Raw genomic sequence first — 13248 nt, 5'->3', positions numbered from 1 at the left:
GTTTTATTGATAGGCATTTGAAACAGAGTTATTAAACGCACAAAACTATTTCAACCAAGTGATGTGAATCAACTTTAGTAGAGTTTAGTGTAAATGCAAATTACATGAATAGTCGCCAAGTGGATTTGTGAGCTGAATCATAACTTCAACAATGTGAGCAGTGCTTATAATAAACGTTCTTAAAACTAGTACAAAGAGAGGGATGTTAGGGAACGCGTGGTGACGTAACAGCACAGTCTGTTCAGTGAACCGGTTATTTGAAACGAACCGTTCAAAAGAACCGATTCGCGGAAATCAGTCGGATTCCCAACACTCCGACTGCAACCATAAGCCCCCATATATTACTAGCGCAACAAGCTTAACCTTCAATGAACGCAGGGAAGAGGCGCGATTGGCTGAGAACAGCAACGCTCAGACACAAAACCGAGGATCAAGCCTGACCATCAGGACTACAGCAGATCAAACTCACACGGACATCCTCGCACATTTTGCACAGGGACTGTGATATCTGCTGCAGGAACGTCGATCTTTGGAAACTTGCATTTGGACTATTTTGAGTACAACAAAGTGACATCTTGTTTAAATTTCCCCCTTCTTTTTCTCGCTGTCTTTGCCTTATTTTGGGGGTCCATGTGATGCTCTCCCTCTCAAGAGACAAGAGTTTGGAAACGCATTCAGCACTGATATATTACACCTAGATCAGCTTCAACAGTCCCGTACCTCCAGCATGGATCGCTGTCAACGACTGTTTATCCTCCTGTTGGGATGGGGTTATCTGTGCTGTGGATACTGTGCTGTGCTTAAAGCACCCTTCATGGGTTTCTCAAAAGACGTGCAATTTGGACAAAAAGTGGAGGCGCAAGATAAGCAACATGCAAAGAAAAGCGAGCAGGACACGCTGTCAGAACACATGCAGATGCTCTACGCCAAATACACCAGTGCGGGATTCCCTCTCAAAGATGGGAACACTGTCCGCAGCTTCAAAGGGCATTTGGGTAGGTGTTAAGTTCATTTCACAGTAAAAGACTAAATGAAGTAATGGAGTCGTTAATACCACCTCACCTTTTCTCTTAGCCCAATTTAGTTAAAGTGTTGGTGTGTTTATTAATTTTGAGCTTGATCTCTTAAAGGGAAAGTTCACCCAAAAATGAAAATCTCTCATTTACTCACCTTATTGCTTTTATCAAAATGTACTTTTTCCCATAAAACGCCAAAAAGTGCTTGATGCGTGACAGCATGCTTACATTCACTTTAAAATGCATATTTTTTTCCATATATGAAAATGACTGATGCTGTCAGTCAGTCCATAACTTCTCCTGTATATATAAATAATAACAGCTTAAAGTAACTCTGTAACAGCTTGTGTTGCGGTTGGTGCAATTACACCTGTTGATTTGCGTGAGACAGCAGCTCGAGGTGAATAGCTTATCGTATAGCGTTTCATAAATCTTTTTAGACGTTAGTTTTAAGGCTTTAAAACGGATGTTATTAGATGTCGATAAACGTAATGAGCCAACATCGGAGGTGTTGCTCGTTGATTGTAAAACGAGTCTTGATGTTTTGCAAGTGGATTCAACGATTTTGATACTGTTCTGTTGTTTTTAAATAAAATGTACTTTTAATATACCTTTTCTAAATGACTTCTAGAACTTTTCGCTCGTGCTGAGAAGTGCGCTTCTTTGCTCACGCTGAGGCGCTCGTATGATAGTCACACTGCGCCAGTGTTGCCAGATCTCTCATCAAAACAAGCTCGAATCAAGCGGCTTTCCACACCGCAATAGTATTGTGAAATAATGAAAATAACCTAGCAATCTAAATCACGGAATAAATCTTGTTCGTGCACATTTACGGATAACTAAATGGTGAAGGATTATTAATGGCATTATGTAGAGTGCAACTTAGGTTTTAGAGATTGTTCGTACATAGTTCGAAAAAAATCCACCCAAAAGCGCAACACGCGAATTTCCACATTTATGAGAGTCTGAAAAAATAACAAGCCCACAGTTTCTTTTGACTAGTGGACATGGCAGCACAGTCCTGCACTCATACCGCCCCCTAGTGTTCTGTTCTGGTCTTAATACGCTTGTCATAAGACATGATTTCGAACTCATCTTTATTAAAACTCAGTGGTCATATGTCAATGACAAATCCACAGACAAAGTTTGTCTTCTGAAATATGAGTTTCAGATGAAGAGTGATAGTGATGCAATGCTTTTTTTGAATTGTTTGCTTGTTTTTTCTTATTAGGGACCATCAATAATAAGCAGTTACAGATCTTCAACCTCACTTCCCTCTCTAAGTCTGAGGACGTTCTCTCAGCAACGCTGCACTACTACATTGGCGACCTGCAGAACAGCAGCCACAGATGCACAAGGCACAAAAGTTGCGCTCACCATAACCTCAGAAGACAAGGTCATATTCACCTTGATGTCTGGAGCTTCAGCTTTGTGGATAACACCACCAGAACAATCGGCCATTTCTCCATTAACATCTCCACAATGTACCGGGACTTCATATCATGGCAGTGGAAAGACATTACTCGTGTAGTCAACCAAGCCAAGCGACACGACCAGCTTCTCATAGGCATTGACATTGACTCAAAAGGACATCATCCTTGGAAGAAACTCTTGTCAGATAGGTCTCCTTACATTCTGGTCTACGCAAATGACTCGGCTATCTCAGAGCCTGAGAGTGTCGTGTCCACCCTGCAGAGACACAAAAGCAGACTGGTGCCTAATCTTCATATGCTCGAAATACATAATCGCAGTGCCTCCTCACAACATCGGACCAAGCGGTCCGCCAACATCTTGCTGCCGCTACAGAACAATGAGCTTCCAGGCCCAGAGTACCCTTATGAGATACCTACATGGGATGAGACCAGCCCTTATGATCCAGTGGAGAGTAAACCAGTCAAGAGCCCTCGCAAGAAGCCTCGCAAGAATCCACGGCTCAAGAACCCTCTCCTGCAGTTCGATGAGCAGACCATTAAGAAAGCACGTAAGAAGCAGTGGAACGAGCCGAAGAACTGTGCTCGCAGATATTTAAAGGTTGACTTTGCAGATATCGGCTGGAGCGAGTGGATTATCTCCCCCAAGTCTTTTGATGCATACTACTGCTCGGGGTCATGTCAGTTCCCCATGCCAAAGGTACATTGTTTAATTATGGTTCCACACATTTTTTGTAGAAAGTTAGCTGGATGAGTTTTAAAATGAAGCACCCATTTAGTTAACTAGCGCAACTCTAATTTGTTGTGAGACAATCTACTTGAGAAGTGAATAAGCAAAGCAGCGGGGAAAAGGACAGAGACAGGCATGAAGGCAAGTGATTTATAAGCACCACCTAGTGGCAGTCAGGAGAACAGCTGTAAATCATTCAGCTGACACTGTGGGCAACACAGCAGTTCATTAAACTTCCATTATCACACCATTTGTCATTCTTCATCCCAAAACCTTCCCATTGCCACTTTGAGATGTTGCTACCAATGGATTTAAAGAAACACAAAGTCTAATTTACTTCAGTAATGTGGCAGTTTACTGAAGTTTATGTTTATGTTGTAAAGCTGATTATAAGATTCATTTGTTTCATATTCTAAAATGTATGTGGATAAACCCCTTACCATCCCTTCAGATAAGAATGGATTTGATCTTGTTTTAGCAAATTAGGGATGTGCAATGTATCAGTTCCATATCAGATAAATTAGATATTAAAGTTTTAATTATCAGTGTCAGTGGGTTTAATAGTGCATGCCCATTTTTCTTCTGATTAACATTCACTTAAAGTTCGTCTTTAAAAAGCCTAATAATATAAGACTGTTAAATGTCATCTTTAGCAAATCTCAAAACAATTATCCATTTATCAATTATCCATTTATTTATCATATCATATTATAATGGCTAAATTCACTTTTAGCTTTAAAAATTGTAGATTTTTAGTGTTTTATAACTAATTGATTTAGATAAAATAGTATAGCATTTTAATATCTACAATTTATTGGTTATTGGCCAGAATTGTAACATTGGTGCATTACCAATGTTTTTTTATACAGTTTATGTTTTTGTTTGTTTTAGTTAGTTTGTCTTTTTTATTTTCATTTTATTTAAAAATGTATTTATAGTTTTAGTAATTTTAGTACTTATTTTCAGTTGCTTGCAAAAGCACCAACATTTCTCATTTTCATTAAGTTTATGTTTTTTCTACTATTTACATTTGATTTCATTTAATCTTTATTTATTTTAGCTATTTTTAATATGGCTTTTTTATCAGGCTTGCTTTGCTCTTCAAATGATTCTGAGCAAGTTTCTTTTCACAGACATTGGAACATGGCTGGATTTGCATGAATCCATGAATCTACGATGTTTTACTTCTTTTTCACCCTTTAGTGTTGTAGTGCTTTTGACTGGTTTATCAAAAACAAACTGTACTGTCCTAAACCCAGTAACAGGTTCTGAAAAATGTCTAACCTCTTGCACTTTTGACCTCCTCCAGTCTTTGAAACCTTCAAACCACGCCACCATTCAGAGCATCGTGCGGGCGGTGGGGGTGGTCCCGGGCATCCCAGAGCCCTGCTGTGTACCGGAGAAGATGTCTTCCCTCAGCATCCTCTTCTTTGATGAAGACAAGAACGTGGTCCTCAAGGTCTACCCCAATATGACAGTGGACTCCTGTGCCTGTCGGTAAACGCTTCGGTCTCTTTCACAGCCTCCCTCCCTTAAACCGATTCCCAATTTTTGCACTGGAAGAAAGACTGAAGATGTTCGTTTCATAACCCTTGAAGAACTATCTCCAGCTTTAAGGATTGTGAAGAGCAAAGTGCTTTTCCATTAGGAATTCATTACTGTTATCAGGAGGCTTCATGCATCACTAGAGATTTAAGCATATGAAGAGACTGTCTGTCTGCGTTTGAGCAGGAAGTTCTCATGTTTCTATAACCTCAGCAGTTAAGCATACAGGGGACAAACATTTGCTGTCATCCATCATGTTTCTGTACAGTTTGTACGATCTGTCATTATTATAGCTATATTTTTGCTACAGAGGCATTGATTGACTCTCATTGTTCATATTCTATGGCTGCTATACCAAGGTAGACTTTACTCCAGAGCCCAAATGTGCTGAAAAGAGGACTTTTGGGGAAAAAAAAGAGAAAGAAAAAAAAGATTTCTATTAAAATGATTACCTATATAAGTTACATATTCAGTTTTCCACATTAAGCTTAAAACAGTGTTTAATTTCTGGGTGACTCTGTATTGAATGTCTTTAATCTTCAGAAAATATATATATTTATTTTCTCCAAAAATGTGCATTGTTACGAGCTTACATGTAATAGTATTACATCACATTTTGTAAACATAATTTTGTTTAGTCAGGCTTTTTTTACTTGCAATTGTAAATATGTTCAATCATGTTTCCATCTGACCTACTAATACAAGTTGAATCCTCACATTTAGCCAAATTCATAACGTATATGCACGCGTTCTGTTTCAGTTTTGTTCACGTGAAAAACTTTTCTGCTGTTCCTCTGAAAACTGCAAATAGATTTCAAAATGAGAAATGTTTCAGATGATATGTTCAGGAAGATTATGTAGATTATATTAAGCCTTTGTCTCTTTAACATAACAACGCCTATATAAAGTGCCTTAACACATTAAAAAGTTTCATCTTCTAGAATATTTCTATTTCACAAAGATGAGTGTAACTTATGTAATGTTTTATTTTGGCAGAACATTTTAAGTCTACCCGTTTATTTTGATAAAATGTGATCATTTGTTCCAATAATGATATCTGTTCTGTTCTGTAATGATACATTTTGTTCTGTTTTTACTCTGAAATTAGCATAGAACTAAAGCAATGACATATCGTAAGCTGCATGTTCATAAACGGCGTGCATCCAAGTTGGAGTTTTTGTTGATGTAAAGTCAACCTATGGACAACAGAGAAATGTACACATATATGTAAAAGTGGGCTATTATCTTAATATATAACACATACATCAAGAAACACTATGTAAAGCACTCCTTTAGGATTTGTGTAATATATTTTTTGGAAGGCTTCCACCACACTGCGTTTTGTAAATGTTATGATGTAGGTGAAAGGATGTGCTTTGTATTATAAGCTTCATAAGAAATTATATTTGTATATGGAAATGACCTTTAAAAGCATTTATTTATTTTCTGTATGATGCCTTCTGTATCTTCATTTTGTGAAGCACAGAGGGGCTTCTTTAAATATTCATGGAGCTTTGCGGCACAAAGGTCAGACAGGGGTGCAAAAGGAAGCAATCACAGAATGCTTATTTTTGTAACATCTCCTTAGTTGAAAGAAGCCCTTTTGGCAGACCATTCAAAGAAAACTCAATAAAGTTTTAAGAATTATGTAGCCACGTGTTATCTGTCATGTATTGAAGGACTCAGCCCTCCGGCCAGCACAACTTTACTGAATATTGATTGCATTGTTATGCAATCAAAATTATGTTGAGACTGTTGCATCATGGAACATGATGTAAATGGCTTAATGGGTCAATGAGGACTGGAAAGTTACCACACAAACATCAAACTCCATTATTTAATAGATATTCTCATTTACAAATCACTAGTGTGCACTGACGGCTGAACTTAAAAAGTGCTGGGAACAAAACTGTACATTTCAGCTGACATTTTTATTTACAATTACTGCAAAGTAGCTTGTAGAATGACTAAACAAAATCTAAATCCTCACACTAAAAACGAAACATTTTTCCTATTCACAAGGATAAAATAAGCAAGCGCCAAGCATTACATCAACACAAACATATTTGGCACAGGTGCAGAGGTTACGGTCACCTGAAGTACTTGAAAGAGCTCTAGGAAAAGTCACTAAAAATACTATTCACATATGTCTGCTTGAATTGCTAACCTTTGAAACTTCATCAGTGGCATTCACAGTCACAGGTGGTTATTACCTTCAGGAGCTCAAATATGTGACATAACCAGCAACATCTCACCTTCTTGACAAACCACTGACCCTTCTGCACTTCTAAAGGTAAATATTACCAATGGTTTCGCACTATCCTCTATAATGCCCCGGCTACATCATTCTCACAGACTGATCCTGCTCTGACATCTCAGTGGTACAGTTTCAGTCAAATACAGCAATGTTTATCATCACAATGTATGAGTATATCTGAACACGGTGAAACAATTCCCTTCTTATGTCTGTCCTCCTCTGCTGTGCCTCCCACAGCACTAACAGCAGCCTCCGGTCAAGGAGTCCATTGTTGCGGCACATACACTGCTTCTGTTGGCTTAATGGTCTGAGGTTCCTTGGAAGAAAGGCTGGCATGTTGGAGAAGAGTTTTGTTTAACTCACACATGGGTGCACTGAGGGGTCAGTTAGAAGTCTGTGTCCCAACCCGACATTTCATCTGGAGGGATTTCTTCTTCAGGAGGATAACTGTCAAAGTAACTGTGGTCAGTGGGTCCCTTCACCTGGAGGAAAACAAAGAAAAAGAGAAAACAAGATAATATTCTGATACATTACTGTTTAAAAGTGTCAGTAATATTTGATGTATTAAACTGACCAAAAGCGACAAGACTCTTACACTGTTACAAAAAAGTATATAAACGCTCAAAAAATTGCTGTTCTTTGAAACTTTTCTATTCATTAAAGAATCCTGAATAAGAGTTTCCACGCAAATATTAAGCATTACAACTCTATTCGACAATAATACTTTTTTTGAGCAAATCTGCATTTTAGAATGATTTCTGAAGGATCATGTGGCGCTGAAGACTGAAGTAATGGCTGCTGAAAATTCAGTTTGGCCATCACAAGAATAAATTACATTTTTAAATGATTTTAAATTGTAATAATTTGACAATATTACTGTTTTTGATGAAATAATTGCAGCCTTGGTGATTGTAAAATAAAAAATATGTACATATATTATTATATTCGGTATTATATATGTCATTTTATGACACATTCCTATAACATAAACTCTGTCCAGGTAATGTAGGTGTGTTTTACCTCTCTTTTAAGTGGTGATATCAGACTTCTGGATTTCAGACCACTCCAGCTAAATCCTGTAAACCATCTAAACACCAAAAATCACCATTGTCAAATTTATGTACTGCAGGTGATTATTATTATAGTGTTTATTGATGCCCAGCTTTCAGAATGTTAAATGCAAGTGTAATGTTTCCTAACATGATGGAAACTTGTTTAAAACATCCTCAGAGTGACTCGGTGGTACAGTAAATCAAGAGATCTTGGGTTATTTGAGCTGCCATCATTGTGAAAAACCAAGCATACTGTTGTTTTTAAAATGCTCGGACTAATATTTTGTTCATATGTACGAGATGAGTACTTCAAATAACTTTTGAGGACATTCTTTAGTCAAACAGCACCAGAATGTGACTGTTGTACTCTCACCTGTGTTTTTTAATATCAGTTATTCCATTCTTCAAATTCCCCAGTCGCTCTGAAGGGTTTTGTCTTCATGAAAATAAGAGGACAGCAAAATCATATTATGATTTATAGCAGTGGGACCTGAACAGGTTCAGAAAACATGTAAAAGACATTAAAAATGATCCACGATCATACCTGCACAGCTTTCGAATAAGGTCACCGGGCCTCTTGGTGATCTTTTTAGGGAAGTCCATCTTCTCCATTCCTTTCAGAATGAATGTGTATATAATCATCTGATCTGAGCCAGTAAAGGGGGGGCTTCAGGAACAATCAGATCAAATATGTTTCAATATGATACTCAGAACCGATGTTAATTTTGACAGCAAATTTTGATTTAGTTTTAGTCATAGTCTTTTGACTAAAATGCCATTTAGTTTTAGTCATCTGAATTGTTTTTAGTTTTAGTCTAGTTTTAGTCGACTAAATATCATAAGATTTTAGTCGATTAATCTACAGTAAATTTAGTCGGCTAAAATATAATGGGTTTAGCAGTGTTGGGGAAAGTTACTTTTAAAAGTAATGCATTACAATATTGCGTTACTCCCTAAAAAAGTAACTAATTACGTTACTTAGTTACTTTTTATGGAAAGTAATGCGTTACGTTACTTTTGCGTTACTTTTTAAATATGAGCAGGGCTTGATTGTTTTTAATATAAGAAGTTCTATTTATAGCAAATGTAAAAGCCATTTCACATCTTTCACAGGCTGAAGGAAAAGTAAATTCACGTCTGTACAGTAGAACACAAGAAGGTTCAGCACTCTTCAGAAATAAAAAAAACAATGAAGCACAATTGATAGTTTATCTAAAGTCCTTTTTGCTTATTAGTATGGATGAACTGGATCATCAAAGGTCAGCAGCAAAGACATTAGTTAATAAAATGGGATTTGATACATTTGTGTTATTTAACATATTTAATTATTGCAGGTTTGCGTCATATTCTGAGTTTGCATTTCAGTGTTTTAATTCATTTTGATGAATACTAAATCTGTTTTTTTGCGAGTGGGATGAATTAATGCACATTCACATTTAGTCTAGAACTACATCATGTTCACACAGCGCACACAACTCCTCTGTACTTCCGATTTCTCCCAATATGAGGACAGGAGACTTGTCAGTCAATACTTGGGAAAACAAAGTAACTGGCATTACTTTTTTGAGAAAGTAAGTCAGATATTCTCTTGTAAATTTAAAAGTAATGCGTTACTTTACTAGTTACTTGAAAAAAGTAATCTGATTACGTAACTCGCGTTACTTGTAATGCGTTAACCCCAAAACTGGGGTTTAGTTACTGTGCATTTATGAAGCATTTCTCAAAAATTTCCAAACTCATTATATAGGTTTGATATTAAGGTTTTATCATGATAGACACCAATTTAACTGCGGTGACACACATGACTTTATGTTAAAATTAAATAAAACCACTTCTCATGAAGAACAAGAACATAGTCTTATATAGGCTAATTATGCATTCTTTATAGCAACTTGTTAACCATATTCTTCATTCTTTCAAGCAGACATTTATTTCCATAAATAAATTTAGATTAATCTTTAGGGCTACTAAAGTTTTTCAGTCAAGAGCAGTGCGTCTTTCATTTGTTGCTTGATTAACATCAATGACTCGGACAACAGCAACTAAATTAGGCTGCTATCCCTTTAAAGCCGAACGCACAGCTGCAATGGATGCAATGCACTGATACATGTTCTTCCTACTGTTTACGCTCACTTAAGACATAATCAACTGTGTTTACGTGAATACTCGTCAAAATGGACAATTTCGACATCCTTTTGTGTGTAATTCTCCATTCATGCGAAGCGAAAGACTACTCACGCTCTGTGAGATGCGCTTTCTGTGCGTGTACGCTTGTGTCTGCGCTCAGAAAACCGGACCGAATTGAGTTCTCTCTTGTGTCGTCAGATTTATCCATATGTCTGTTCTTCTCTTACTCCCACATATTGACATTTTTGAACGTTTTATGTGACATGCAGCAAGTGTATGTTAGCTTATGTCCCGCCGGTTCATAGGCCTGTGTACGCATCTAACCTCCGAACCACGCAGCAGATTCATTCTGAACGAATCTCTTCCCAAATCTTCCCTCCCTAACATTTTTGTCTCGTTTTTATTCGTTGACGAAAATGTCAATAGATTTACCTCATAGTTTGTCATTCAAAAAGAGTTTTAGGTTGTTAACATCTAGTTGTCGTCGGTGAAAAAATGTCGTTGACGAATAACACTGCTCAGAACAAGTCTTTTGTATGCATATGTATTAAAAAATGGCTTCCACAACACGGGGTTTATGACAAGAACATGAAAATGTAAGCTGACGCAAACCTTCCTGTCAGAAGTTCAAAGACCAGGATTCCAAGAGACCAGAAGTCCACACTGAGACCGTGACCTTTACTGAGAATGATCTCAGGCGCAACATACTCTGGAGTCCCACAGAACGTCCAGGTCCTCTGGCCACACTTGAGCTTCTTAGCAAAGCCAAAATCCACCTGAGAAAAGATCCTTGGAATCGATATGGCTGCACTGAGTTTACTGAGTGAGGTTTGCTGACGTAGCAGAGGAGCTTACCAGCTTGACGTATCCATCTGTGTCCAGCATGAGATTCTCAGGCTTCAGGTCTCTGTATATGATGCCATTGTTGTGTAGGTAGTCAAAGGCCTCTGTTACGCAGCCCACACAGAACTTGGCAGTGTATTCATCAAAACTCCCTCTGTATTAAAACAGAGACACGTTTAGCTTATGCATTAAACCACTGGACACTGACCACATGAAATGGAGCTAACCTGTCTCTAAGAAGACTCCAGATCTCTCCACCCAAACATGCCTCCAACAGCATGTACACATACTTGTTGTCTTTGAAAGTGCGGTACATTCTAAGTGAAAAATTTAGAGATTAGATCAAAACATTCATTGCCACTGGATTTTCTCTTATTTGGTTACGATCCTTCTCTCTTAATTTGATTAAATGAACACTACGGGGATCTGTGAGTGTGTCTTAAAAAGCAACAGTGAACTTCAATTATTATTTTTAAGATGTTCCAATATTTCCTAAAACTCACAAGACTAAACAGGCATTACTAAAACTAGATGAACATACTTCGCAATGAGAGGAGAGTTTGTCTCAAGCAAGATCCTCCTCTCGGAGTAAATGTGTTCTTCCTGTCTGTTATCCACGATGTGCCGTTTCTTGATGCATTTCAGAGCAAACGTCACATTCTCATTCTTCACTTTCACCTAGAGCAAAACTGGCGTCATTATTGCTCATATTATTCCCTCGCTTCATGGAAATGGTTTTTGTTGGAATGTTTAAAATGATGAAGAGGAAGTGTGATTATTGTCAAGAAGCTTCTAACCAGTTCAACTCTGCCAAAGCCTCCAACTCCCAGTGTGGCAATAACCTCGAGGCAGCTGAAGGGTATAGTGGATGCAAAGTTGCCCTCTCTCTCTTTCAGCTCTATCATATCATGTGACACTGGGGTGGTGGGAGGAGTGCAGCTTCCTGACCTCCTGAAAGAGTTTAATTGAATATAATTAAATGAGCAAATTTGTGACATTGACCATTGTTCTGCTGATAAAGTCATTTGAAGTGGTCTCAGATTTTTGGACCCCACTGTATGAATAAATAGGTGGACTGGGGATTCAAATACTTAAATCCAAAAAGTAAAATGTGCATACGTACATGTTATTAATTATATGAGTTATATTCTGTCAATTGGAGATTGGTGGCAAATCTCAGCCTTTAGGCTATACTCACTTGAAAACACTGTTTGACAGCACAATGGAGAGGCAAAAAGTCACGAAGATGATATTATCACTGTTTAAATTAAAAGAAACAGCTAGTACTTACTTAGCATTTCTCTTCTTATCGTCCCGTGCTAAATTCTCCACATAGCTCTGGAGGTACTTTTTAAGCTCATCAAAAGTCCCAACAGTCTGAGTGAAGGTTCTAAGAAAAGGCCGCTGTTACTGTCAGCGAGTACAAAAAATCATAAGCAACTATATGATGATCTTGAAATGGGAACTCACTCTCGATCAATGACAAGGCATTCCACACCATCCTCATCTGCGATTATATTCGCAGATCTGACATCATCGCTGTGGTTTGACAAAGCACACATTAAGTGCATTAGAAACAAACTGAGCTAAAAATGGCTCCTAAAATGACAGTTCTGTGGATTTGATTGTAATAATATTCTGTTAAGTCAAATACACGTCGACAAGACAAAGTTGCTCTCTGTTACTGCAGTAATACAAAAAGTCCTCATACACCAAAAGGTTATTGAAACAGGATTAAAGTGGGGAAATGAGAATTGAGCTGGGGATTGAAGACGGACAGCACCTGATGAGGGCCTTCTCTCCGAAATAATCCCCTTTCCCCAAGGTGTTGATGATCTGAGGCTCTTCATGATCCTGTGTGCTCTGTGTGACTTTAATCTGGGCAACACAGAAAGACAGAGGTTACGTTTCAAACCAGTTTAAGAGAACAAATGTAAACGTTATGATCTGTATTTTGGATTTATGGTCCAAATCTATTTTTAATTATATAGATTTCATGTGTGTTGAGATAATGCATCACATATGTAATCAACAATAATGACACTGAAGAAATGGAGTTAGTTCGCTGAATTTTGATTCATTCTCAATCCTGTAAAATGATACAGAAAATCACGATGACCTTCTTGACCATTCTGATAGCCAGTTTTTGGTGGCTGGCACTAATGGCCTAATTCCCAACATGCTCTCGGACATGGTGGCGACGGGCTGACGAGAACCATCATTTCCTGTAATTAAATTCTCTCCCCCT

At 37.8% G+C, this 13248-nt stretch overlaps 2 protein-coding genes across 3 annotated transcripts in view; one reads left to right on the top strand and one right to left on the bottom strand.

Annotated features, from left to right (window-relative positions):
- Positions 1–373: 373 nt before the first annotated feature.
- LOC107599191 (bone morphogenetic protein 3-like) lies at positions 374–5229 on the top strand. Its single transcript, XM_016290711.1, has 3 exons — positions 374–995; positions 2248–3146; positions 4486–5229. Exons 1-3 carry the CDS (start codon positions 728–730, stop codon positions 4675–4677), a joined length of 1359 nt encoding a protein of 452 aa, XP_016146197.1. The 5' UTR covers positions 374–727; the 3' UTR covers positions 4678–5229.
- A 1371-nt stretch (positions 5230–6600) lies between these two features.
- The window catches only part of LOC107599184 (cGMP-dependent protein kinase 2-like), a 12344-nt gene continuing 5696 nt past the window's right edge, over positions 6601–13248 (bottom strand). The window contains exons 7-18 of one of the 2 annotated variants that reach the window (XM_016290700.1): positions 12784–12878; positions 12471–12539; positions 12292–12390; positions 11798–11951; positions 11542–11678; positions 11228–11317; positions 11013–11154; positions 10770–10933; positions 8575–8697; positions 8404–8466; positions 7999–8065; positions 6601–7460 (exon numbers count right to left, since the gene is read on the bottom strand). In XM_016290700.1, the coding sequence (XP_016146186.1) occupies positions 7365–7460; positions 7999–8065; positions 8404–8466; positions 8575–8697; positions 10770–10933; positions 11013–11154; positions 11228–11317; positions 11542–11678; positions 11798–11951; positions 12292–12390; positions 12471–12539; positions 12784–12878 (1299 nt within the window). In that variant the 3' untranslated portion in view covers positions 6601–7364. Of the gene's footprint in view, positions 7461–7998; positions 8066–8403; positions 8467–8574; positions 8698–10769; positions 10934–11012; positions 11155–11227; positions 11318–11541; positions 11679–11797; positions 11952–12291; positions 12391–12470; positions 12540–12783; positions 12879–13248 lie in introns of those variants that run through there. The other variant, XM_016290701.1, reaches the window with a different exon arrangement.

Source organism: Sinocyclocheilus grahami, unplaced genomic scaffold (assembly GCF_001515645.1).
Source record: "Sinocyclocheilus grahami isolate Dianchi unplaced genomic scaffold, SAMN03320097.WGS_v1.1 scaffold262.1, whole genome shotgun sequence".
Classification (NCBI taxonomy): Eukaryota; Metazoa; Chordata; class Actinopteri; order Cypriniformes; family Cyprinidae; genus Sinocyclocheilus; species Sinocyclocheilus grahami.
Note: the sequence above shows the minus strand (reverse complement) of the source record. Positions and strands in the feature narration are given on the sequence as shown.